Below are 26,225 nucleotides of genomic sequence, written 5' to 3' on the forward strand. Positions count from 1 at the left end.
TGCTTTTCAAAAAGGTAAGGATTAGTGTATTAGGAGACCTGAAGAGAACAGTACTGTTCCCCTCCTCCTCCCCCTTTCAAAAACAGAATAATGAAATACATTCTAAACAAGTATAGAAAAACTTGTTCTGCAGTGTTCTGAGAAAACTCACCTTTTAAAATGTGAATTGCCATAGTTCTGAGTTTGCATTGCGCATTTGGTTGGTCAGGTTGTTCTCTTTATGTAGCATTTCCTGTCAGTGCAAGTTTCAATCAATACCTTCCAAGCAGCTCATCCCTTTGCTGTGGTTAAATAATACTTGTTTGTATTTCTGCAGTATTCGTCTGGTATCCCACGCTCAGAGGGGAACCATCCACCCACCTCTCCTTACTGTTGCTTACACAGATGTGCTTGTCCAAAACCCCGAGACCCAGAGTGTGACGGTGAGACCCTCGTGCTATCTCAATTGCACTGGTTTTGTTAATCAGCCTTTTAGTTCTGTTGAAATTCTGCTTCACTGAGCATGCTGGAAGGATTGTAAAAAGCGAAGCAGTCTGTAGTTCTGCTCAGTTTTGAAGTTGCAAGTTTTCACCCAAACAAAGCTTTGAAGATGAAGCAGTTGAAAGCTTCTTCCTTTTGTCTCAAGTCTTTTCTAAATCAAGATATGTAGGATTTTACAATTGGGTGTGTAATAGTAAATTAGACTGTAGGGCAAAGGAAATAGTAAAAGTGTATCTGATTTGTGGAGTGCACTAAAAGCAGCATTTTATGCAAGAAATTGAATATTTTTCTTTAAAGAAGTGCATTAGGAGGAAGTTGTTATGACACAGATCAGATCACTTGTGGTTTAAGTTAAAATATTGATAATGCATATATAACATCCTTTATTTTTTTGTCTGCTTATGTTAATTATTTGCAACAGATCTTAAGAGTTAAAGTGAAATAATTCAATAATCTGTATCTGGAGGGAATCAGAAACAAGTGCCTTGTTTGCTTGTTAGATCACACTGCTTATAAATAAAAGAAAATACTGAATTTAACATAACACAACAATGATTCTGCCACAAATAAATACTAATAATAATGTTTTCTGCTTATCAACATTCCTCTGCAGTTCAGGTATCCAGTTCAGGTAGACATTCAACTGGGAATTCCTGGTACTGGAACCATTCCTGTATCAGCTGAACGAAATGAAGGAAGGGATGGGGAATTAGAAGAATAGGAAAACAAAAGTCAGCTTTCTTCTCTGTCACTATCACGTCTTTATTTAACCACAGAATTAGGTCTTAGAATAGGTAAATAGCTAGAGAGAGCAGTTTTGGTGTTGTGTGACAGTTTTTATTTCACTCAAGTTGGAAAAGAAAGGTGTCTGAGCTACGTAAGAGCTCACTTAATGATTTTGTATGTTGATGTAGTTAGATTAAATCTTCTTTTAATCAACAGTGGTAAGGGGGAAAGTATCAAACCTGTGGTGTTCACTCTCAGGTAGAAAAAATGCATGCAAAGTTGAAAAGGTTATAATAGGGTGCAGCTGTGAACCTGGAGGTAGTAGGGGTTCATCCCCAGGGTTATTGTTAGTAAAGCCAGCACTAAGAGTTGGAAGCACACGTGCTTGTTCTGTGCTTGGTACTGCAGCACATCAGGTGAGGATGCGTGCAGGAGAAGATTGGTGTTGCACCCACACTGTAACCCTAGATGGGGATCCCTATCAACTAACAACTGGGACCCCCCACTGGTTACAATCGTTGTGGCATCTAAAAATTTCTACAGATATTTACTTTTTCCATCTGAATATTCAGGTTTCCTTCTCAGTCCGTTATGAGATGAATCAGTCGGAGGCTCAGATTCAGACAGATGTAAGTTGTATTGCTATTTAACTCACCAGTGTAATGATTTGCTTCTATTTTGTCTTCTTAAAAATACCTACAGAGAATGTATCATTTATTTCAGATCACGTTGGGCGTGTTGGGGGGGCTCGCAGTGTTGTGGTCCCTTCTCAGGACTGCAGGCTGGAAGAGGCGTACAGGCAGTTCTGTGATTGACTTACAGGTATAAATAGCTGTAAACCAAACAAGGACGTTTTCCTCTCTTTAAGGAGACCTTTGCTGTCATTCATTCCCTGTGATGTAACTATTCTGTTCCCTATGGTAACTGATATAATTTCTAGCCTGCCTGCACAGAGCTATGACTTGGAGTTAGGGTCACTTGAGGAAGTAGGCTTCTTGCATTCTTTGCATTCTGATGCTGTCATTCAGGAAATAGCTTTGCTTGGAGATAAAAAAAAGTATTTATCAGAAGAGCTATTCGGATCAGTTGGGTGGCTTTGTTTTCAAAGTCATTCTTTTATGTATTTATTATATTATGGCTGCAGTACAAAATTGATGTCTGGGGCTACTTCTCACTACTAAGAGGTTCCTGAAATGTCTTATACAAACATACACATGCATGGCTTAACTATATTTGCAAACCTGTACAGTGTGCTTTTATAATTGCAGACAGTTTTCAAGTTCTTACTATTTTATGCTGGAGACCTTGCCAACGTATTCTTTATCATCACCGTGGGCACAGGGATTTATTGGCTGGTGTTCTTCAAAGTAAGTGTTTTCCCAGATTTTGGTGTTATGTGAATAACTATTAATATGGCATTATTTTATATTATCATTTTTACACAAAAATTCATTGTTCTTTTTTTTTTTTTTTTTTGCCTTTCTGATCAGACCATTGAGGCAAGTTTGTATATGATATTCTATTCTGTGTGCTTAAGTTCTTGTGATCACCTGTTTCTCTTCCTTAGGTTCCTTTGTGCTTACAGTCTGCTTAAGAGTCAGCTAAAATATTTTATGAACTTGAATCCACTGCATGTTAAATATGGATCTTTTTTGCAAAAGGCATTCAGTTCTCAGCCCTTCATATATTGTTACGTTTGCCTTCTGCACTGTTTCAATGTTGGTTCTTAATTACAGGCTCAGCAGTTTGTCTCTGTCCTTTTACCACTCCCATCTCAAGAGAAAGCTTTTGTTACATACATAGCATGTGCTTTTAGCTTAAAGGTAAATATTTTTCCTCTTATATTGAAGACACTTTAACGTACGCATCTGTATTTTCAGTAGGCTTGAGCAGTGCATTTTATTTGTGTGTAGAGGTGAACAATTATTCTAAGAATTGTGTTATTTTTCCATAGAAATTTATTTTGTGGAGCTTTAATGGGAAAACAAATGTGTAAGGACTTTAAGGAAAGTTATTTTTTCATGGAGAAAAGTTAAGGAAACCCAAATAAATTAACAACATATCAAGAAAGCCAATGCTTTCTTTTAATGCAGGAAACTGCAGTCAGTTCCTGATTAAAAATGAGCATAATTCGGATTAACATAATTATCTTCAAACATTCATGTAGAATTAAGAGGTCGTTTTTTTGTCTCCATGGAAGAGTATTGAATCAGAATTCTTACCACTGGTTAATATGTTGTGGAAAATGATGGGCTGATTTATTGGAATTTATTATTTTGATGAATTCTGTTCATAACTCTGGCCATCATCACATGACTTACCATTCTTCCAAGCTTTTAATTATATTTACATATCAAAACTTAGTAACCAAATTGCAGTCTCAAGTGTAGTAAAGTGTATTACTTATTATGAGCTCCATTTCTCTCATTTTCTTCTCTTTTTATTTTTTTACAGGCTCTGCAATTCTTGCAGTTATTGGTTTCACAACTTACTGTAGATATTTTCTTCATTGACTGGGAAAGACCTAAGGGCAGAGTTGTTAAAGCAGTTGAAGGTAACTCCAGCTGTACTTGTTAATATACAGAACTTTGGTTAAATCTTGATATTGATCCAAAATATTAAACTCCAGAGCTTTAATGTGTGTATTCTTTTTAGGTGAAGGTGATGTAAAAAGTGCTGCTGCACCTGTGAGCATATGGAGAACGTATTTTATAGCCAATGAATGGAATGAAATTCAGACAGTGAGGAAGATAAACCCTCTCTTTCAAGTGCTCGCCGTTCTTTTTTTTCTGGAGGTATTACTGCTAGAGTTGTTATTTTTTATTATTCACATCCAAAATGTAACAGTCTGTATTTAATTCCTGCAGGCTCTGCGGATGCCTTTCAGGACCACTTTCATGCATGCTGCTTTGTGAATAACTGTGTTGCTACCTTCTTTTATTCTCATGTACAGGCGTACACATCACTGTGCTATTTCGCTAAGGAAGTCTTCAAAGAAAAAACAAACCCTTAGGAAGCTCCATTAGTTTTATTTGTTCTTAAGCTAATGAGTTACCCTAAGCAGCTAAGAGGCTGATACATTTATGTACGTGCTCAGTTCTGTATTTGCTTACTTGTTCCCTGCTGCCACAGTCTACAGCTTTATGTCTGGTTTTATATTTGTCTCAACTGGAGTTTCCTCCCTGCTAATTTGCTATTTGATGTCCTTTTATAAAGCAGGAAATGAAATGTGCCAGTTCTGTTCCTGATGTCATAACATAAGGCAGTGTTACAGCTTCAGTTACAGCTCAGGGATATGTGAGAAATCGTGCTTTAGCTTTTCAAAATCATTTGGGCTTGTTTCTTCAGTGCAGTTTAGTAACTACTATTTTGGCAAGTACTCTTAAGGCATACAGCTGTTTATGTGAGATTTCTGACCTATTTTTAAATACTTTAATTCATTTTAATATATTTTTAATGTTCTATTTTTCCTTAAAGACAGTTAACAAATTAATTCTTCATTAACTGTTTCAGTACTTTTGGTAAATATTGGCCAGATCAGCTTCAGTGCTATGATATGAGGAAGGAGTGAGAGGAGAGCAAGTATTCCCAAAACTTAACTAGCCTCTGTTGAATATTCTTAGGCTCCTGTTATTACTAGTAGGGAAAGACTAATTTTTTTATTTTTTTTTTTTTTTTAATTTTTTTTTAATTAGTTTATTTTTTTTTTTACATTTTACTTGATAATTCCTGCTATGAATATGCTCTGGAAGAGTCCCTTTCTTGACACTAATAGTGATGGAAGTCGTGAAGGATACCTGAATAGACTAAAATTGGTGTTTGTGGAAACCTCCAGTAATTTTAATGTCTTTCATTGCTGTTCTGGAGTTTGAAATGTAGTTTCTCTGGAAGGAAAACACGCTGGATAGATAGAGCTATCAGCTGCTATCAGAAGAAAAGTGTATTGGTCAAAAGCTGTTCAGTTCTCATTCATCACAGTTACAGGCTGTGTGGTATTAGTATAGAAGCCTGCAAAGTATTGGTTGGAGGAAGTTGGAAAGTACTAGAGGAGTCTCCTTTGTCCTAAGGCTTGTGTCTGGCACCTAAGCAGCCTGTGGCTGGCACTGGTCACCATTGCAATGGTGACTCTATGGGTACTGAAGGTAACGTTGGCAGTGTCACTAAGGTTTTGAGTATTGCATGGGGTATGACTTGGATGGAGTTGAATTTTCTCCTAGCTCTCCATGTGGAGCTGTATTTTGGATCTGTGGCTGCAACAGTGTTGATAACATAAAGGTGTTTTAGCTGTTGCTCGGCAGTATTTGCACAATATGGCCCTTAGCAAGCAGGGAAAGGGACACAACTTCCCAAAAAATTGGGAAAGGACAGAACCTCAATAGCTGACCCAAAATGCTCAAAGGGACCAGATAGCATCATGCACAACAAACCAGCCCTGAGGGGGATAGGTTTTTCTGATTAGGTAACTGTTCCTGGGCGCCAGTCTACTTGTGGGAGGTATTTGGCGACTGCTTTTTTATCACTTGTTTTAGTTGTTTGGGATGTTGTTGCTGTTCCCTTGTCATTGCTTATTAAATTATCTCCACCTTGACCCACAAGTTGCATTGCTTTTGATCGTCCTGTTCTCGGTCCCATCCTGCTGTGGTGGGGATTATCCCACCACAAATGTGTTTCCGTTGTAGTTTTTCTTCTAAACGATTTTCACAAATTTTCATCACATAAGTGTTTCAATACCAAGTTTTTCTCTCATTATTTTGATTAGGGAACTTTGTTTAGGTGGTTTATTTAAAATAGATTCAGCTGTATGGGACAGTGGAGGAAAATATATTTCTGCTCAAAAAAACATCTCAGATTCTTACACTTGAAAAACAAAAATCTGTGATCTCTTCAATATATGTAGGACTATATAACTGCCTGAAGGGAGGTTGTGAGGAGGAGGGGTTTGGCCTCTTCTCCCAGGCAACAAACAGGACCCGAGGAAATGGCCGCAAGTTGTACCAGAGGAGGTTTAGGTTGGACATGAGGAAGAACTTTTTCTCTGAGAGAGTGGTCAGGCACTGGAATGGCTGCCCAGGGAGGTGGTGGAGTCGCCGCCCCTGGCAGTGTTCAAGAGGCGCCTGGATGAGGAGCTGCGTGATGTGGTTTAGAGTTGTGATGGCAATGGTGATGAGGAGACGGTTGGACTGGATGATCTTGGGTTTTCCTTTCCAACCTTGTGATTCTATGATTGTGTGACTAGAAAGCTAGAATTTGGCAGAAATAAGATTTCTCTGTAGTTGAGCAGTAGATTCTTCTATACTTTTTGAGGAAAAATTAATCTTGATTTGTCATGAGATTTAGCTGTGTATGTTTATTTCTATTTGTAAATATTTATATATGATAATATAAATATATACATCTGTGCACAGATCATGTTTTTAAGTGTTTCTCAGTAATAATACTGGATCCCACGACTGGGCTATATCATAATAACGTGCTGCTACTCCCAGCTCTTTTCTTATTTCCTGTTTTGAGGAAACAGACAGAGCCATAACTAATGCTATTTATTACTTCACATTTTTTATATTAACCTTTTTATCTCTTCAGGTGGTGGGATTTTCAAACCTGGCTTTAATGGATTCTTCTTCCAGTCTTACAAGAAGCAGCGAGAGTTACAGAGCGCCATGGAGTCGCATTTTAAGATTTGGCGTGTCTGCTGCGCTGTGGTTAGCCATTGCCTTCCTGCAGGTATGTCAGGCACGTACAGAATGATCAGGTCTTTGTTTTGCTGGTTCTTGGAAAGTAAAATATATCCCTACGGCATCCTAGTGATAATAACACCGCTTACTATGGCAGTGGGTATCACAGAATCATAGAATGGCCTGGGTTGAAAAGGACCACGACGATCATCTGGTTTCAACCCCCTGCTGGGTGCAGGGTTGCCAACACCAGACCAGGCTGCCCAGAGCCACATCCAGCCTGGCCTTGAATGCCTCCAGGGATGGGGCATCCACAGCCTCCTTGGGCAACCTGTTCCAATGTATCCCCACCCTCTGTGTGAAAAACTTCCTCCTAATATGTAACCTAAACCTCCTCTGTCTCAGTTTGAAATCATTCCCCAAGGTCCTATCACTATCCACCATCGTAAACAGCCGTTCTCCCTCCTGTTTATATGCTCCCTTCAAATATTGGAAGTATTGGAGTTTAGGTTGTTTTTCGTTGTTGTTTTTTTTTTTGCTTTTTTGATCTGGACTTTGAGCTTGTTGAGTGTGGTACAAGATTAGAATAAAAAAATGAACCTGCCTAACTGTGAGAGATCTTTCTTTGTTGCAGTTTTAATTCTGTCAAAGGAAGAATTTACTCAGTTCCTTTTTTTTGTTGTAAGCAAATTTAGAGCATCTACCAAGACCAAGAAATGAAAAGCAAATTATTGCTACATCCTTACTTTGTAGAGGAAGGATGTCAGTCCTATTTCAAAGAGCTTGATGCAGTGATAACCACTGCAGAAGTCCGTAATTTGTGGATGCTGAACTTTGAAGTTAACTGCTTTACAATTCAGAAAATAAAGTAAAATCTGCTGGAATAATAAAATAAAATACGGTTGATTTATTTCAGGTTATATTTTTTGCTGTGTTTTATGAAAGATTTGTTGAAGATAAGTTGAGCCGATTTGTGGATTTGTGTTGTGTGAGCAACGTAAGTATTCCTTTGTCTCACTTGGACGGGGACATTTTCACTAGAATAACATTTAAGTTCACTATAAGAGCATTAAGTAATATTTATTCACGTAATTTGTTCAGAGATCACAACCAAAGGAGGTGATTTTTTTTTCCTCAATTTACTGATGTAACCAGGAAGATGATTTTACTTTAATTTGAAAACGATTCTGGAATCATCCATGTCAGTATGTACTTCTAGACATGATTTTTACATTGCTGTTTGAAATCATATCAGTTATAATGCTCATACAGAATTCAAGAGTAGAAAATGGTGACAGAAATTTGATAGGGAATAATTTTTTGTCATTTTTTTCTACTAGTTTTGCATTTGAGTACATTTTTTTTTCTAGACACAACCGTGTTGGTTTCAACTTTACGTCCCATTTCCATTCTCGTCTTCTGGTTCTTCCTCAAATGTTGATGACTGCCCTGCTTGAAATAGCTGTCATCTTTCTCAAAACCATTCATGCATGTCTGAGCTACTTCCAGTAGTTTGAGACTTGAAGTATTACAGGAAGACCAAGTGAGAACACATGAGATTCAGTCATTTGGCCAAAAATTTAAAAAAATATAGGTACGAACTCCTTTTGTCAGCCTTGCTTTTTCCTTTCCCATGAAAATACCATGTAGTGCATGGGTTGCAATGAAAGTTAATTTTGTGATACATAACCATTATTTCACACTGACTGTTGCATGCAGTCTCCTAGAAACTCAAGTGAAATCACGCATTTGTGTTATGTATCACAGAATCAGAATGAAGGCCAACTGATTACTTTGTTCTCAATTTTTCATTTTTTTGTTCTGTGGAATTAAATTCTTCAAGTTCTTGACTCTGTGATCCTTGCCATTCATGAACTAAACTTGAAGCTGTTCTGCATCCCTACTTAAGCATAGAGAAATAAGTGAAAATGTTACTAAATGTTTTCCTACATGTTTTAATACGTACCTACTTTGCATTCTCAATCTGCTGATTTACACTGTGGAAAAAATGGTTGTATCTACTGAAAGTATTCTTCTCTTCCTGCACTTCTCTTAGATTTCAGTGTTCCTCCTGTCACACAGCTGCTTTGGTTATTACATCCATGGCCGCTCAGTGCATGGACATGCAGACACCAACATGGAGGAAATGAATATGAACCTAAAGAGAGAAGCAGTAAGTAGGGAAGTTTTACACCTACTCTTAATTATTTTCTTTAATTGATTAATAAATATTTGTATATTTTGAAAGCTTTCAGTTACAGACCTAGTCTCCCATGTTATGTTGCACTGAGTTAAGGTACTTAAAAGATATAAGCTGCTAATCTGCAAATAAGTGACTTGACATTTTCTTTTTAACTAGCTCTTCACCTTTCTTCTTTGCTTAATCTTTTCTTTCTGTTCTTCAGATGTCTTACACATGAAATTCCTGTTTTTCTAACAAGGTTATTTTTTTTCCATGCATTTCTACACCATCTTTTTTTATATTGAAAAACTATATATTAAAAAAAAGGATCAGCTACTCTTCTAATAAATTATTTTGTTCCATCTCTTCCTCCTCTGGTGACATCAGCTACCCTTTACAGGCATTCATTTCAATAAACTTAGTAATTATTTTTTCATGTTTCTCGTTAGTTGTATCTTTGCAGCAAGTGTAAAATATCAAATATGATTGGGAGCGCAAAAAATTCCATGACATCTTGCTTCGTTGTATGGATAACTAGAAAGAAAGTGCCTTTGGCAAAGGATGTGTCTGTTTTAATGCTAGACAAGAAAAAAATCTAAACATGAAAATTAACATTCAAATATGGAAATGTAGAGGAATCCTTTAAAGGTTATTTTTGTGTCTCCCTGTGTGTTTTTTTTCTGAATTTTAGCATAATACTGGGAGAAGCAAGGAATTTTTTTCCCCAGTGTAATTAATGAATTTTCAGTGTTCTTGGGTTTTCTGAGATCTATGAAGCATGACCTGAGAAAGGTATGGAGAAGTCAGGAGTGCAAGGCATAAGAAAAAAGCAAGAAAAATAGAGACTAAATGATAAATGCAAAACAAAAGGCTTCAGAATGAACCTTAAAAGATGTTTTAAAAGGTAATGAATAGAACACAGGTAAAAAGATGAATATGACTTTGTGACAGCAGGGGTCAGGATTTCATGTCCTAAAAAAATCTTGCTGAAATAGCATCAGGAGTGCAGTGAATTCAAAGATTTAGAGATACCGTGTTGTGTGTGTATATATCAGGATATCAAGAAAAACTTCTGTATGGAAAGGGTTGTTAAGCCCTGCAATAGGCTCCCCAGGGAGGTGGTTGAGTCACCATCCCTGGATGTGTTTAAAAACCATTTGGATGTGGTGCTCAGGGACATGATTTAGCAGAGGGCTGTTAGTTAGGGTAGTATGGTCAGGCTGTGGTTGGACTCAGTGATCTTTAAGGTCTTTTCCAACCTGAGCTGTTCTATAATTCTACATAAAAGAGAATAAATGAAAAGCCCTTGACTTTTTTTTTTGCTAATATATGACAAGAATAATGTTAACTTACAGTTATTGTAATTTGTAGGAAAACCTATGTAGTCAGAGAGGTTTGCTACCAAACACAGATGGCCAGACATTTCAGATTTCCATTTCAAGAAAAATGAGGCTGCAGTATGACAGGATTCACGAAACCCTGACGAGAGTAAGTGAGGCATTTTTATTCTGTTAATGTTATTTAAAGTCTGTATTTCTTCCACTAAAGCCAAGGCCATGCTGTATTTCAGAGACGTGGTCCTGCTAGGTTTTTGGATTCATCTGCAAATACTTTTGAACAGAGCACGAGGGCATACAACACCATGAACAAATTCCTCAGTTCTTTTATTGATCACGTATGTATATTGATATTAATATATTAAAGAAAATTACAATAGACTAAAAATTGTGAATCTGCATGCCTGTAGTTTCTGTGTAAGCATATGTCCATAAGGACCCCTTGTTCAGGATTTCATAGGAACTGAAACAGTGCTTCATTCAAATAAAAAAGTGGAGTACTGTGCAACAATGCAGCCCGCTCTTCAGAAGGACAAATCCTTTCTTGTTATGTGTTTATTTTTACCTTGGAATGGACCGATCCTTTCTTCATTCATAGGGGTTTGAGTGGCTGTGCTCCACTTTGGAAAAGCTACACTTCCTTTGAGGTCGTAAAACAGAAGTTGCACCTTTTCTTTTCTTACAGGTTCATAAAGAAATGGATTACATTGTCAAAGAGAAGTTGCTGCTTGAGCGGATTCTGGGCATGGAGTTCATGGAACCAATCGACAAAAGTATTTTCTACAATGGTAAAAGGATGTGTGACTTGGGATTTGTACTTCTATAAGTGCACGTGTTTCAGCGTAGATTTACTTCCAGGGTTTCCAACCTAAACTGGGCTTTACGGCAAGAGAGGCCTTAAAATGATTGTGAGGGAAGTATCTAAGAGGTCTTCTCTAGGTTAGAGAAGTCCTACTTACTATTTGTCACTTAATTGCAATGTGTTTTTTTTTTCCTGTAGGCATCTTGAAAGGATGCAGTGTAGAGATGTGCAGTTTTTTATGAAGTGTTGCCTTGATACCCACTTTTTAAATGGAAAGGAGATCCTCAGTATTTAAATAGTTCAGCACTATGCTTTTGTAGAGAACTAAATTTCCTGTGGAAAAAACTAAAAGAGCAGAAAGACAATTTCTGTAGAGAAGATATTGATCACAGTAAGGATGTTTTAGTGAAATAAATTGATTATATTATTGGTTATATATATGGTTAATTGATTATAATATTATAATATTATTATATTGATTATATAATCAATAATAATTGATTCTATATTATACCACACGTTTTTGGAGACTCTACTGAACTTAGTTCAGACCCTTATTCTACCCCTAACCATAAATATGGGCACCACTTCAGTGAAAACTAAGTATTGACGAGCAACCAGTGATGGGGGCTCATTTTGAGCCCCTTAAATACTTGACTCTCCAGTCTCACTCTTCAGAAACATCAAACCTTATCAGAACCATAATCTAATCCATTGGTACTAACAGAATGACCATCACACCTAAATATGCCATCCTTACATAATGCCAACCCCCAGGTTAGATTATTGAGCGGAGCAGAACTTTTTCTGCTGTCTCCGATACCAAGGCTACAGAATTGAACCCCTCATGTGAATCACAAACCTTGCTCTCTAATCAGGAGTACAGCACATGCTTTCTAACCAGATAGGAGCCATGGCTGTAGCCTGATAGTTTTGCAGTCTGGATGTCTGAGCTGCATATAATTCATCAAAGGACTGGGCTCTCCTTCCCTGTTACATGGAAGCACTATCTTTAGTAATAAATGTTACAAGATAACAGTAGGAACTCTCAGCAGCCTCTGGCTGCCAGTCCCCACCATACAGTTGTTCCAAAACCCTATTCTAGTCCTCAGGTCTACTCAGCCATCAGTACTGTCACATACTTCATGTTTGAGTTAAATGCAGAAGCACAAGAAGGCATCTCTAAACCATGCAGTGTTCAGCTTTTAATCTTCTGACTGCCATTGTTTCAAAGATCGTGTAAGCACTGAAGTGAATATTTTGCTTGATGGGTTACACTGCAGCAGTCTCCAGAAGTTCAGATACAAATCAGGATTTCATAAAAGCAGAACATAAGCAATGTTTAATGAAAGTTTTATTGGCAACACCATACTTTCATTTTACATTTTAATAAGAAAGCAGAAAGAGAGAGAGGAGCACTTTCTGTACTTGCTAAATGTTCTCTTTTAAGAGAGGCACTGCTTATAAAAGGAAGGGATGGATAAGTAATCTAATTTGGCTACAGAAAATGGTGTTTTAAGGTTAAAATACCCATTTCTGGGGAAATCAATTACTAAGTGAACAAAGATACCATTAAGCTCTGAAGCACCTTTTAGGTGAGGTTTAAGCACGTTTTGTTGATTTTTTTGACCTGGGGCCAGAGTTAGCACTTGCTGTAAATCTCAGTGACAAGGAAGTTTTGTCTGTTTCATACTCAAAGCAGCCTTTTTTCATAGAACCGTAGAATGGCCTGTGTTGAAAAGGACCACAATGATCATCTGGTTTCAATTCCCTGCTATGTGCAGGGTCACCAACCAGCAGACCAGGCTGCCCAGAGCCACATCCAGCCTGGCCTTGAATGCCTCCAGGGATGGGGCATCCACAACCTCCTTAGGCAACCTGTTCCAATGTATCCCCACCCTCTGTGTGAAAAACTTCCTCCTAACATCTAACCTAAACCTCCCCTGTGTCAGTTTAAAACCATTCCTCCGTGTCCTATCACTGTCCACCCTCATAAACAGCCGTTCCCCTTCCTGTTTATACACTCCCTTCAAGCGCTGGAAGGCCACAATGAGGTCTCCCCAGAGCCTTCTCTTCTCCAAGCTAAACAAGCCCAGTTCCCTCAACCTTTCCTCATAGGAGAGGTGCTCCAACCCTCTGATCATCATTTTTTAGTGACTTAATTGAGATTTCTGGAGCAGATGAAGTAAAAATCCTTCACAAACCATTGTCTCCCCGTAGATGAAGGACACTCTTTCAGTGAAGTTCTGTATTACGGCAATGAGACGACGCTGCTCATCTTTGATATCCTGTTCTTCTCTGTTGTGGATCTGGCTACCCAAAGTTTTGTTTTAGCGGCTGTTCTAACCTATTTGCAACAGGAGGTAAACTTCTTCTATTTAAATAATATGGGGAAGTCTGAGAGCTTAAATAGTTGGATAATGAAAGCCTGGACACAGTATGTGGTGTTAAATAGTCCAAGTGAGCTCATATGCATGTCATAAACAAAGAGAAGGACGATCCGCTTTCACTGGAAAACACGAAAGAACAGCTAAAATTAATTGCAATTAATTGAACCATATTTCAAGATGGAAAGATACTGGAAAAGTTTCAAAATCACTAAAGGCAATCAAACACTTGATTCTCTCCCTTAGGATTTAAATATAGTAGGGAGTTATTCTGCGCTAGGTATTGAAGCATGCTGGTTTAATTACTTGCTCTTTAACACATTGCTTTTGCTGCTAGATTTTTAGGTTCATTCGTAATACAGTTGGACAGAAGAATTTGACTTCTAAAACTTTGGTGGATGAAAGATTTCTCATTTAATTAAGAAGACTGCAGACCTTGAGCGCTTAATGGAGGAGATTGTGTCCAGGACCAAAGCATCTCAGACCTACAGATTAACTGCAGTGCACTTCTCAGTAATAGTGGGATGGTTTTGAAATGTATCATTTTGATATTGTCTGGTATTCATTCTTATTTTTGGTATATTTACAGATGCTTTTGAAGCTGGGAACACCAAACTGTAGGCCTTTAAAAGAAAAGGTACATGGAAATAAGACAAGAGTAAACATAGTTTTGTTATTATTAGAGTAAGATTTTAAAAAAATTAATGGCTTTTCCTAAGACATGGAGAGCTGACTGAGGCAGTAATTTGAGTGTTGTGGATGGCAGTTTGGTTGTCAACTCTTAGGTTTCCTGAAAATCCCTTAAATTTTTTCTTTCCTCCTTCTTTTTCTTTCTTTCCTCCTTTTTTTTTCTTTCTTTCCTCCTTTTTTTTTCTTTCTTTCCTCCTTTCTTCTAATTTGTTTTGAGACATAATGTTTAGCAACCGTACTTCAGTTTTGTTCAGTCCAGAATTTGTTCTGAATTGAATTAATATTTCAAGAGAACTATTTAAAATCACTTGCTCACTGGGTTTCCTACTTGAATTTTCAACTTCACTGTGTCGTAGCATTGTATGATTCTGTCTGTTCTCTTCAAGTTTAGTTATTTAGTTCATTGTTTTTTCTCGGGTGTAGACTATGTGTCAAAGTTTCCTTGTGTTTGAGATACAGTAGCATTACAGTGATGCAGAACAGCAGTCTAACCATAATTGCAGAGAGATGTTTATGGGTACTTTCAGATTCAGTCCTGATCCTCTCTCACCCGATGTGAGATGCCCAGGGAAACAGAGCAGTAATTCTATGCGGTTTCCACACAAGTGAAAAAGCAGCATTATTCCGATCTGTTGGAAGCATTTTCACAAGTGCCTACATACGATCATGCACTTCTGGCTGTCTGATGTTTGGGCTTTGATATCATTTCACTTTCATCGTTATTTTGGAGTGTAGAGAAGATAATAATTATTCAAGTGCCATGTAGTGAGTGTTAAAGGAGATCACGAATGGCCTTTGAAACACCTTGAAGTGGGGTGCCTGCCTCCCATTTGTATCTCTGAGAAGTTTCCATACTTTCCTAAAGTTCACTGGTTTTTATAACTGTTCTTGTCTTTGAATAACGACGACAGACTTTCACCAGCAGAAACTCTACAAAAATGTAAACCAAGGATGGTGTGTTTGCTCCACTCACAGACGAAGGATGTGTTTGGTTGCACCCTGCACATCTGGAATGCAGACACACTTATCTGAGCTGAAGCAGCACTGTACTGTTTTTCAGTTGTTTCTTGGCTTCATGAAGAGGAAGGAGGTGTTGTGTTGATACCACGTCATATCTCAATTTCAAACTTTCAGCAATACAGACTTAAATCTCAGGGTCACAGTTGCTCTAATGCTTTTGCTTAGTAATGTCTAAGTACAATTTCCAGATCTTGCAGGTGATACTGAAATGGTGATGTACCACAGGGTGACTGAAGGATGTAGAAAGTGGCTGTGGTGTGTAGATGAGGAAGTAGACTACAACTGATCCTGATGGAAGTCTTCCTGTGGCTTTCCAGCAATATAACTGCGCCAGTGATAACAGCAGCTTTTTCTCTGTGCAGATTCTGATGATGTGTTCGTAGTCACAAAGTTATTTCGGGGAATGGAACCACACTTCAAACATATGTCCTCCCCAGTGTTCTGATTTATGACCGACTTCAGTCAGAATAAGTAATGTGTAGGAATCAGACCCCGGTAAACTAGGGAGTGTCTGCAAACAAACTGAAGATGTGATTGTGCCATCTGCAGCCCTGTAACTAATTTAATTGGTCTGCTAACAGCACAAGGGAAGGTACAGCTTCATGTCACTTCTCACTGTATACCCAATTCTCAGTGCTTTTGCTCAGCTGGTTTCTTTCTACACAAAATTGTGCTTTTACTTCTAGACATGCCTTTAACTCAGAATGGCCTTGCAATCTGAAGGACCTACTGCTAAAGGCAACTCTTGTTACAGATAAATTAATGTGAACTTGTCCTAACAGTTCTGTCACTTGCCTTCCTTCTTCTCCTCGATGCACACACTACTGTGTGTTTTATCTTTCCAGGCCATTTATCTAAGATGTTAATGTAACTAACATTGCTGCTGTATGTGATCTAGGAAATAATTACAGGAGACAAAAGCTCCAGGAATTCATAGCAGCTTTCCTTCATTCTTGCTGTGTAGTGAGTGCTTGAACTGGGTTGGCTGCCCTGTGATCTCCTGTGGGTTCAAGAAATAGCTCACCATTGAATTTCCAATTTTGTTTTCTGCTTTTTTAAATTAGTATGCAGCTGCAGGATGTCATTTATGTATTAAATGCTTTTTAACTTTATAAATGTTTTAATTAAAGGACTTTCCAAGGACCAGACCCAAGCCTATGACACTCTATTCCATCGATATCCACAAGGGCTTTCAGAACAGGGCAGGGGCTTCTGCTGGCTCAAGAGGCTGTCTGGGGAGAAGTGTAGGAAAGGGATACTGTGGGCTGTGTGGCAGCAGAGGGACATGGGTTTGGGATGATGGAATGAATGAGGGGTGACTGAGGGTTATTGAGGGATGTCTGTTGGGCTAGCTGCCAAAATAGCAAACTCCATAAATAATTACAGTTCACGTATACAGACATGTCATCATGAACAGTTGCAGTAATTTCAGTATCATTAAAATTCACTTTCATTTCCCAATGAGGACATGATTGATTTTTATTTTAGTAAGGCAATCATTTCAGTGATAGGTCTGGTTGTATCTTTGCCTTTTATGCCCCCTGAGGTAAACCATCCAAGAGGTGAGAAGTACAACTGGCACAGAGCTCCACGTCTGTCCGGTTGCTGCAGCACAGGCACAGTGGCAATGCCATGAAAGTATTTCTGTGTGTTTATTTGCAAAGTATGACTAACAGGTGACTTAGGGAGGGTGACATTGCAATCTACTCATAAGAAAACCCCGAGTAAGCTGGGATGGCAGAAGTTAATCAGCAAGACCCTGTGAAGCAGCCTCCTTCAACAACGGCTTCCTCCTACATCTCTGCTTTTCTCTAACCCAGGTTGGGGCCTGTTCATCGTTTAGAAGCACTTCTCCCAGGTCCTGCACCTCAAACCAATACCTCCACATGTGATCTTGCTGCAGCTTCATACTTCACCCCCACATCATCAATAGACACACAGCTCCTACACAGACCTTCATGTCATGTTGGGCAGCATGGCTGGGCTGGGCAGTTACATCCTGTCTGTGCTTCTGTGCAAGTGAGGAAGATGCTGTCTGGCTGGCCAGAAGGCAGTGGGGAAAAGGTCTTTGCTGTACAGCCTGCTAAAATTCCCTTACAATGAGTTACATACCAAGGTGTTTTTTACATGTTGTTCTACAGGGGGAAGAATAAAAATCCAAATACAGCATCAGAAATCAGTTTAGTAGCGTGAGGTCATGATTTCCACATATGTACAAAGGGAAAAGAACGAAGCTAAGACACCTCCAAGCAAACTGCATTAGAAAGGAGCAGTTTGGCTTCCTCCAGCTTTGCCCCCTTTGCTGCCTGTGTGCCACCTGTGTGTCTCCACCCCAGCCCTCAGCTTCCTCACAGGGCTCTGACACCACTCAGCACACAAAAGATGACACAGGCCATTGCTGGCTTGGAAAAGCCACCAGACTGTTGGCCAGCTGCTGGCCACCAAAAGAAAAAAAGGATGCCTTGTCCTCAGCAAAGGTATTGTTTAAGTTTCAGCTGGGACAGAACTGTTTCCTTCAGAGTGTCTGGAATGATGCTGCGTTTTGATTCTAGGAGGAAAACTATGCTGATAACACACCAATGTAATTGCTGCTGCGCAGAGCCAAGGCCACTCTCAGCAAAGCTGAGCTGGGAGGGAATAGAATGAGGACTTAAACTGGACAAAGGGACATTCCATACCAGGTAACATCATGTGAAAGGAGTTTTGAAGGAGATAGGAGTTCATCTCTTTCCTGTTGCTCATGGGGCAAGCTCAGCAATGGTCAGAGGTGGTGAGCAATTACTTGTGCATCACTTGTTATATACATTCATATATATGTACATATATATATATATATAGTCATAACTTTTATCCTTTTCTCTATCTTAGTAAGTAGTTTTATCTCAACCCACGAGTTCTTTTTTTTTTTTTTCTGATTCTCTCCCCATCCCACTGGGAAGGGGGGAGAGTGAGTGAACAACTCACTCAGCCACCTGCCAGATTAAATCACAACAGGAATTAATAATTAATTTAAATTAATACAGCCTCTCCTGCACCAGCTGCTGCTACTTATGCCCAAGGACCTTGGCTCTTTGATAAAAGTTGGCAGCTTGCTCAGGAAAGGAGCAGCTTGGCTCTATTTCTGCAGGGAGCCACATGGAAAGCAGTCCCTCTCGTAGCTCACTGCTGTTGCCCCAGTTTTGAGCTCTGCATCGGGGTGGCAGAAAGCCACAGTGTGAAGTTGTTGGTTGTTTTTTCACAGAAAATAGCAAATTAAAAGCTGGCGAGCTCACGAAGGATGGAAGGAACCAAAATGGAAAAAGCCAACAACCTGTAATGTCATCTTCTCTGTGGCCTTCTCACCCTGCTTCTCAACCAATAGGAAACAAAGCTCTTCTGATCACTCGCACTGCAAATGCCAAATGAAGACATCGGCTTTAAGCTCTGATCTCTGGGGCAAGAAGAGCTGTGCCGCTTTCTGGCCCTGGCCAACAGCTCGCTGCCTCCAGGAGCCTGACCTCACCCCTTCCTGTCGCTGCCCCCTGGAGCAGGGATGCTCGTCAGACACTCAGGAGGTTCACCACTGGAAAGGCCAAAGCTGCTCATCTGTGCTCTATATACAGTAGTTATCTTCACAAACATTGCAAAACATTACAGCATGGACAGATGCATGACACAATATGCAGGAACTATTTTCCATGAGGAGATTGCTCTGTGGAGGTGAACTGTAACACAAAATACTCAAGCCTGGCGCAGAACCCACTGAAGTTCCCCCAGCAGCATCCCTAACATGGAGAATCAGGGCAGTATCCCTCTCTGTACAGATGCAGACAAAACCTGATAAAAAAAAAAAAAGAGAGAATATTGCTGAATGTTTTGCAGACACCTGAAATCCTCAGCCCTGACCTAATGCTGACCTGATCGCATGTTATTTCTCTTATGTGGCACTGTGTATGTGGATTTGCAGAGCAGCCAGCGATGCTCTGGTTGGAAGGCAAAATCTCCAACCTGACGTGAAGACTGGGAATGCTGCAGTGGACTGCAGGGCTTGATGAGGATGGTGGCGTGGGAAGGCTGAGCCGAGAGCTGGAGCCCATCTGGTTTGACCACAGAAGCAGCAGGAGCATACAGCAATGCTGTGGTTATCTGCTTCATGAAATAGCTACCAGCTTGGAAGTTTTGCTTCCTCACCCCCAATACTGTGAGGAAACCACAACTTCCTGAACCACTCTTGCTGTTTAGAGCTTGCACTGCTCTCCAGCGGCTTATTTCTGATTACATGAATAAATGCAGAGTGATGCTTGGAGGATATTTCTTGGAAATAACAATACTCAGTGCTGGGCTGTGTGGCAGTGGGGGCCTTTAGGCAGCTGAGCCTCACTGTGTGCCGTGCAGCGCTCTCAGCTCCCGGTCCCCTCCACTGCTGGGTTTGTCATTAAGGGCACTGCTGTCTTTACTGGAAGGGCTGGCACTATTAAAGACACAATTAAGTAGTAGAGGCACTTAAATATTTCTAGAATTGCAGAGAGGAGTTCATCCCCTCTGGGGAATGGCTTTTATTTTGTGAGCCTTTCAGGGCCTCAGTCCCAGCTTTCCACCTAACCCTGTTTGGCTGGAGATAGGATACACAAATAAATACCAAAAAGGCAACAAATAAATCCTGGCAGTAACACGGCTGGGATGGGGCCTCAGCCAGCACCCTCACCTGAGAAATGCTGCTGGGCTGGAGCCAAGCATGGCTGCAGCCTCACAAGCTGCAGGAAGCTCCAGACTGCAGGAAGCCCCTGTACATTCCGTGTTCCTTCAGAAAGGTGCAGCCCTGGGCCGGGCCATCCTGGAGCCTTTTCCTCATCCTCTGGTGAACAACACAGGGCTGAGGGGAGCGTGGTGTGGCCACAGTCCTGGTGAACAGCACAGCTTCACAGAACTGTACACAAAGCATGATGCTGCCTGTCCCTGGATCAGCTGAGGAGACCACATTCGTGACAAGTGTGCTGGAGCAGGTCTTAAGGAAACATATTTATTGGGAAAAAGCATTGTTTTGATTAAAGAATGCGAGCCAGCAGGGACAACATGCACATAAACAACACAGCCAGCTGGGTTGGTTTGCCACTGACAAGGTCCAGCCCCAGCACGCCAGCCCAGGCTGCCCCTCACTGCCTTCCCAAAAAACACTGCTCCAGGCCCCAGTGTGTTTATGGCCAAAGCCCAAGAGCCAGCAGGGCCCAGCTCTCCCTGTGCCCCAAGGCATTGCTTAAGAGGAAGGTTGTAAGCAATTGTAAAAATGTCCCAAAGCTCACATTCCCAGTCCAAAGTCTTGTGACGCTACAATTTTAGAGCAAAATCGCCCAGTTTGCTTTGGCTGCTGCTGCCTGTAGGTGCTTTGGTCAAAAAAAAAAAACCAACAATCACTAAGCCCATGCTGACAGCACAGCACGGCCAATTCCCATTGCTGCCTGATAGCACAGGCTCTTACACAGTTTGCTCCTCAAATATTTACTGAGCAGAGAAGTTACGTGCGGCCCTTGTGAACAATGCTGTGAATGAAATATGATTTTCCTTTGCATTTGTAGATGCAGAATGAAAGAAACCTGCACTCCAGCCCAGCCTCAAACAAAGACGTTTGCAGTCACCTCAGAATGCTGCCTGGCTGCTGACTTCTTCAAAAAGTTTACATATCCTTCTCTGCAAAGCCCTTTCCAAACCCAAACCTGCCTGGCAGCACCGGGCTTGTGGCCGACGCACGGACCTGCTGGGCCAGCAGTGCCAGCAAAGCCGCCACTCACTCTCTTGTCTCTTCTGAAGCACGCAGGTCTAAGTGAGGCACAGCTCACAGAAGCGATTTTGGAAGCCGCTTCAATTGGCTGAGCCAGCGCTGGGGCTGGCGCTGGGTGAGGGGCAGCGCTGGCAGGGGTGATTTTATGGCAGCCAGCCTCTTTGGGAGCGTGTAAAAGCGTGGCACAAAGGATCCCTTTCTATAGAGCAAGGGTGCGGGAGGAGGGTAGGTGCTCCGGGCACCCCTGCCTCGCTGCTGCTCCAGCGAGCACCGCCACACCCCCGAGCTGCCGACCCGCCTCCAGGAAGGCATTTTTGGCAGACGCAGCGCCTTTGGGTCAAACGTATTGTGCAGCAGCTCTGCTGTCAGCTCGGCTGAGCTGCTCCAGCTGAGAGCGCATCCTGCAGCTGCTGCTGGGAGGAGGGCAAAGCGGCCTGGGAACGCAGGAGGCTTGCTGCTGTTCTCCAACAATACCTGGGCTGAGAGCTAAGAGCTGAGAGCATTAGGGCGGCAGCTTCAGCCACACAGAGCTAACAGCACACAGGCTGCTTCAAAAGGAGCAGAGCTGTGATGTCCTCTGACCGTCCCACCCGTCTGCTGTCACAGCTGGCTGTTGAGGGACGAGTCTGGAAGACACCAAAGAGCACGACTCCCATTTCTGTCTGTGACTGAAGAGCGAGGTAAAACTGAAAGATCATTCTCTGAGAGAGAATAGCAGATGAAAAAGCATACCAAAAACTGCAAAAGGTCAGGTCAAAAAAGGATTGTTGCTTAAACATCCCCCTGCCAGGAAATGACCTTAAATATTCACTGTTTTGTTTGTTGTGACAAACCTGCTTATGTTTATTTGATTCAGCCTGCTCCGTGCTGCTCCTCTGGGATCTTTTCTGGTGTCATTCGTCTGCCCTTCTGTGAAGCCAGCAGTCACAGCCACTGCTTGCTTCCCTTCTCTTGGTGCCAAGAGAGGAGGGTGAAGGAACAAAGTAGCAGAGCTGGTGCTTCCAGGGGAGAAAGCGTGGTCCTGAAGTTAACCAAAACAAATCTCCCTGGAATGATCTCAAGCTAATGTTATTTTTTAATGTTAGGCCTACAATACTCTGAGTCAAAGGTGTTGTATTGTACTGTTACATGCATATGTTGCACATATCTGCTGTTACATGCAGCAACACACAAATCACTGTCATCAGCTCCTTATTACTGCCATCTGCATCTTACCAGACTTAGAAAGTATGCACTGGTGCAAAACAATTAGATATTACCAAACCCTCAGTTCTCTTAGACTCGTTCTGATCAGAAACACACATCCATGAAATGGTATGTTGAGGCCACATACCCACCTGCATGTACATACACTCTCTCTTTTTGCAGTGTAATCACTTCAGTACTTAAAGTCACATTTTCTAACCACCAGCACAGCAAAATGCAAGTAGGAGACTTGCTTTGCTGCTCTGCTCCATATATCACTGCCAAACATCAGCCACAAAAGGGCTCAGGAATGAGTGCTTAGCTGGCAGTTCTGCTGATAACACGGGAGGCAAAGCAGCCTGCTTGTTTACAGCTGCATTGTCACTGCTGACAGAACTAAAAATGCGCTTTTGTCAATGTCAACAAACAAATTAGAAGGTGCTCAGAGAGTCAGGAGCCCTGCCTACCCCTCTGTGTCAACAGGCCCAGAGGGCTGGGCACTGCTAGCAGCCAGCCCAGGAGATGGGAAGGAGGGAGAACCACCACCAGCCTGCACTTGATCCTGCTTCTCATACCACTCTGCACCAAGGTTATCAGGATTCCCATGCCCACCTCCAGGGAGCAAGGAGTCCAGACACATTGAAGAGGACCCAGATAAATCAATAGGAAATTCCTGAGGGAAGGAACACTATACTCAAAATAACAGACCCGATGCCCAGGTTTTTGTTCAAATCTCACACACGCCCATGGCTTTATCTAAACTCCCAGTCTGAAGCCCAAACTCTGCTTTGTAGCTGTGAGCACCAAACCCAGCCATCCTTCTGCTGCTGGGCAAAGAGAGCACTTCGGCTTTGTAACTCTCCATTCCCCCTCATTCACTGCAGGAATTGCCATTCCCAGGGATTTCTTATGGGACAGTGCTCTTCCCTCAGCACAGCCTTTGCTGTATTGAGGGCACACGTTCTTTCTTCCCAGCTGCTTCTCTCCCTGGTGTTTGATGCTTGTAAGAGCTACTGCCTGATGATGTCCAAGGTGTCATAATAGCAGGTGTTGCTTCTCTTATGAATGAAACTGCCCGTATGAGATCCAAAGATACGGTGGAATAAGAGACCTGGCAGTGGCTGTGGCTCCCTCTTTTCCTCTCGGTAGATCCTTGCTGCCATCACTCAGTGCACAACCAGGCATCAGATTGGACAGGTGTAAAATAGATCAAGGAAGCAACAGTTATACTGTATAGTTTAAAGGCATTTCACACCACGTAACAAATCCACAGCCCCCACCTCCTCACCTCAGCAGAGCCCTTCTGATGCCTCACCAGCACTTGGTTATGAGCACTGACTTGAATTTCTCTACAACAAGATCCTTGAGAGTCCTGATTTAGGACCAGACCTGGTGCTGCACACCTGTAAGGGGTGGCAGAGAGCTGAGGAGGTGTCTCGCAGCTCTGGATCCATTTGAGGAAGGCGTTAAACATATTTATTTTGCCTGCAGAAAGTAAAGGAAGTGAGTGATGTAGAGCATGGCAGACAACATGAGGAAAGGGATTTCAGAAGAAGTTTTCCCATTGTCACCATGGAGGTGTGGTGCCTACAGTAGGGTTATGAGACACCTTCTGACATCACATATATATGATATATGACATCATATATCTTGGCCTGGTCTATCACTTCGTTTTCCTTAATCACTAGACTTTGATCACCAATCCCTGAGCAGTGTCTGCCCGACCCCGGCCAAGCCTCCTCAGTTGTATTGGTTTCTCACACGATGTCATATGGGTATGGAATATCCCTTTGGCCAGTTTAAGTCAGCCCCCTCCGAGCTCCTTGTGCCCACCTCACTGGCAAGACAGTATGAGAAGCTGAAAACTGAGATGTCCTTAGCTTTGTACAGCAACAGCTAAAACACAGGTGTGCTATCAACATTGTTTTTCTCCTAAAGCCAAAACATGCATCGTAGCAAACACTACAGTGAAAATCAACTCTGTCCCAGCTGAAACCAGGACATACATTCAATGTCTTGCTATGTCTTGTTCCATCAGAACCACATGCAGCTCAGAAAACACAATTACCTCTGCAAACAGGCAGCTGCCCCCTAGAAACAGAACCAGACTGCACTCCGTCTCATCACCAGGGGCTGCGGAAGTTTACAGATCAGCTTTGTGAGCTCCACAGTGATTGATGTACAAAGCAACTGTACCTTACAGTCCCTCAGGTGTGTCTGTTCTCCCACCAGACTTGGCCAGCTTGTCACTAAGTCCATCAGCAAGGCAATGTACTCCCCTAACATGTTCATTCACATTTTATGGTTTAGTTAATGATGCAAAAGAAAATCTTTACAGAATCACAGAATCACAGAATGGCCAGGGTTGGAAGGGATCCTCAAGGATCATGAATCTCCAACCCCACTGCCACAGACATGGCCAACAACCTCCCCATTTAATGCTAGACCAGGCTGCCCAGGGCCCCATCCAATCTGGCCTTGAACACCTCCAGGGACGGGGCATCCGAGAGCCAAGATGCAGTACATGGAGAGATAAGCTGATCGGGGGACCATCCTGCATTTCTCCCACCCTGATGGACACAAGTTTTCTGAGCTCAGAGACACAACTCATCAATCTTTCACTCCCTTCTTGATCTCTTTCTGCTTTTGCTCCATATGCTGTTAGCAGGGCAAGCTCTGCTCAAATCCCTCCCATGCACATGGTACATGGTGAGCCCACCAGCACCATGCACATGTACCTGAACATACAATGTGCCTCACATTAGCAGCTCACTTCTAGGTCCAGTGTCACTTTGCTCTTCGTCTCATCAGATTTGCACTACAGGAGAATTATTTCCAGTGTTAGGTTTTAGTTTAAACAAACAGTTTCAATTCTACTCATTATTCTGATGAACTTCAACAGTTTTAATGGAGCTAAACGCACACTTATTCTTTTGAAATTGTTTTTTATCATACGACTTTTCATTTTCTAATTACTCCATGAAGGTTTGGAAAATCCGATTTTCTACGGTCTGCGTTTCAGCTGACGGCCCAATGCCAGTTTGCTACGGGTATTTAATACAAAGTCAAGATGAAAGAGTAAATGCAATCCTTGTGTTTGATACAGAAGCTGGCAGTGCTGTTTCTGGAGCTGTGCAAACTGATTTAGAAAGGAAAACTCAGCTGTAGGCTTTCTGAGATAATCCAGTGCTAACTGAAGCAGGGATCTCTCTCTCGCTCCCTTTTTAAACTGAACTTTATCAGAAAAACAGAGACATCCTTAATATTCCTAACACAAATAAGGCTCAATTCCAAAAATATTTTACCTCTGAGTAACCAGGGAAATGAGCTTATTTGCTGTGCATCCTACTCCACTGACTCACCACGCAGTGCAGCCCAGAGTGCAGAACATCCCTATACAGGGACCTGACAGTAGCAGCACTCAGCCAAGTGCGTGCCAGTGCTGGGCAGAGGCAGCTCACTTAAGCACTGATATCTAACACACTGACAAACACTGAACAGCTCTGTTTCCAGCTTTGGGAATTGCACTTTCTCAGTAATGGCTCTGGAGAGAGCAAAAGCCAGCACAAGGGAGGGGCAGGGCTCCCTCGGTGGGAGATGCAGGTAGAAGGAAGGAGTGCAGTGAGCATATATTCCCTGTGTGCTGTGTCTGCCCAGCCATGCTGCCCCAGCTCCTAGTGCAGACCTGGGCACAGCCATAGCCCCAAGCACAGCTCCAGGGCACTGCATCAGGGGGTGACCCCCAAGCATGGGACAGGCCTGGCTGTATCAAGCCCTTGCCTACAGGGCACTCTGACCTGGCTTGCAATCTGCTTTGCAATGACCCAGGCGTCTGCAAAACCTCCAAACCATTACCAATTATTCATGTGGCATTCTGGATGTGCTAGCAAACAGTTCCTGGAGACAAACTGTTCTGGCAGTCAGACAGATACCTTATCAGCTCTCATCTAGACGAGGAGCTGTTTGTTTCTTGGTAGATACTACAT

The 26,225-nt window shown here is 41.7% G+C and overlaps 1 protein-coding gene across 2 annotated transcripts in view; it reads left to right on the forward strand.

Annotated features, from left to right (window-relative positions):
- TMEM67 (transmembrane protein 67) overlaps nucleotides 1-16,447 on the forward strand; it is a 31,106-nt gene extending 14,659 nt beyond the window's left edge. Inside the window, exons 14-28 of one of the 2 annotated variants that reach the window (XM_052703345.1) lie at nucleotides 317-422; nucleotides 1,779-1,835; nucleotides 1,930-2,028; nucleotides 2,475-2,573; nucleotides 2,943-3,029; nucleotides 3,661-3,760; nucleotides 3,862-4,001; nucleotides 6,790-6,930; nucleotides 7,798-7,878; nucleotides 8,938-9,054; nucleotides 10,435-10,551; nucleotides 10,634-10,738; nucleotides 11,086-11,188; nucleotides 13,423-13,565; nucleotides 13,927-16,447. In XM_052703345.1, the coding sequence (XP_052559305.1) occupies nucleotides 317-422; nucleotides 1,779-1,835; nucleotides 1,930-2,028; nucleotides 2,475-2,573; nucleotides 2,943-3,029; nucleotides 3,661-3,760; nucleotides 3,862-4,001; nucleotides 6,790-6,930; nucleotides 7,798-7,878; nucleotides 8,938-9,054; nucleotides 10,435-10,551; nucleotides 10,634-10,738; nucleotides 11,086-11,188; nucleotides 13,423-13,565; nucleotides 13,927-14,007 (1,576 nt within the window). In that variant the 3' untranslated portion in view covers nucleotides 14,008-16,447. The remainder of the gene's footprint in view (nucleotides 1-316; nucleotides 423-1,778; nucleotides 1,836-1,929; nucleotides 2,029-2,474; nucleotides 2,574-2,942; nucleotides 3,030-3,660; nucleotides 3,761-3,861; nucleotides 4,002-6,789; nucleotides 6,931-7,797; nucleotides 7,879-8,937; nucleotides 9,055-10,434; nucleotides 10,552-10,633; nucleotides 10,739-11,085; nucleotides 11,189-13,422; nucleotides 13,566-13,926) is intronic. The other variant, XM_052703346.1, reaches the window with a different exon arrangement.
- Nucleotides 16,448-26,225: the final 9,778 nt, after the last annotated feature.

The sequence above is a fragment of the Tympanuchus pallidicinctus genome, unplaced genomic scaffold, assembly GCF_026119805.1.
Source record: "Tympanuchus pallidicinctus isolate F22 unplaced genomic scaffold, pur_lepc_1.0 scaffold5, whole genome shotgun sequence".
NCBI classification, from domain to species: Eukaryota; Metazoa; Chordata; class Aves; order Galliformes; family Phasianidae; genus Tympanuchus; species Tympanuchus pallidicinctus.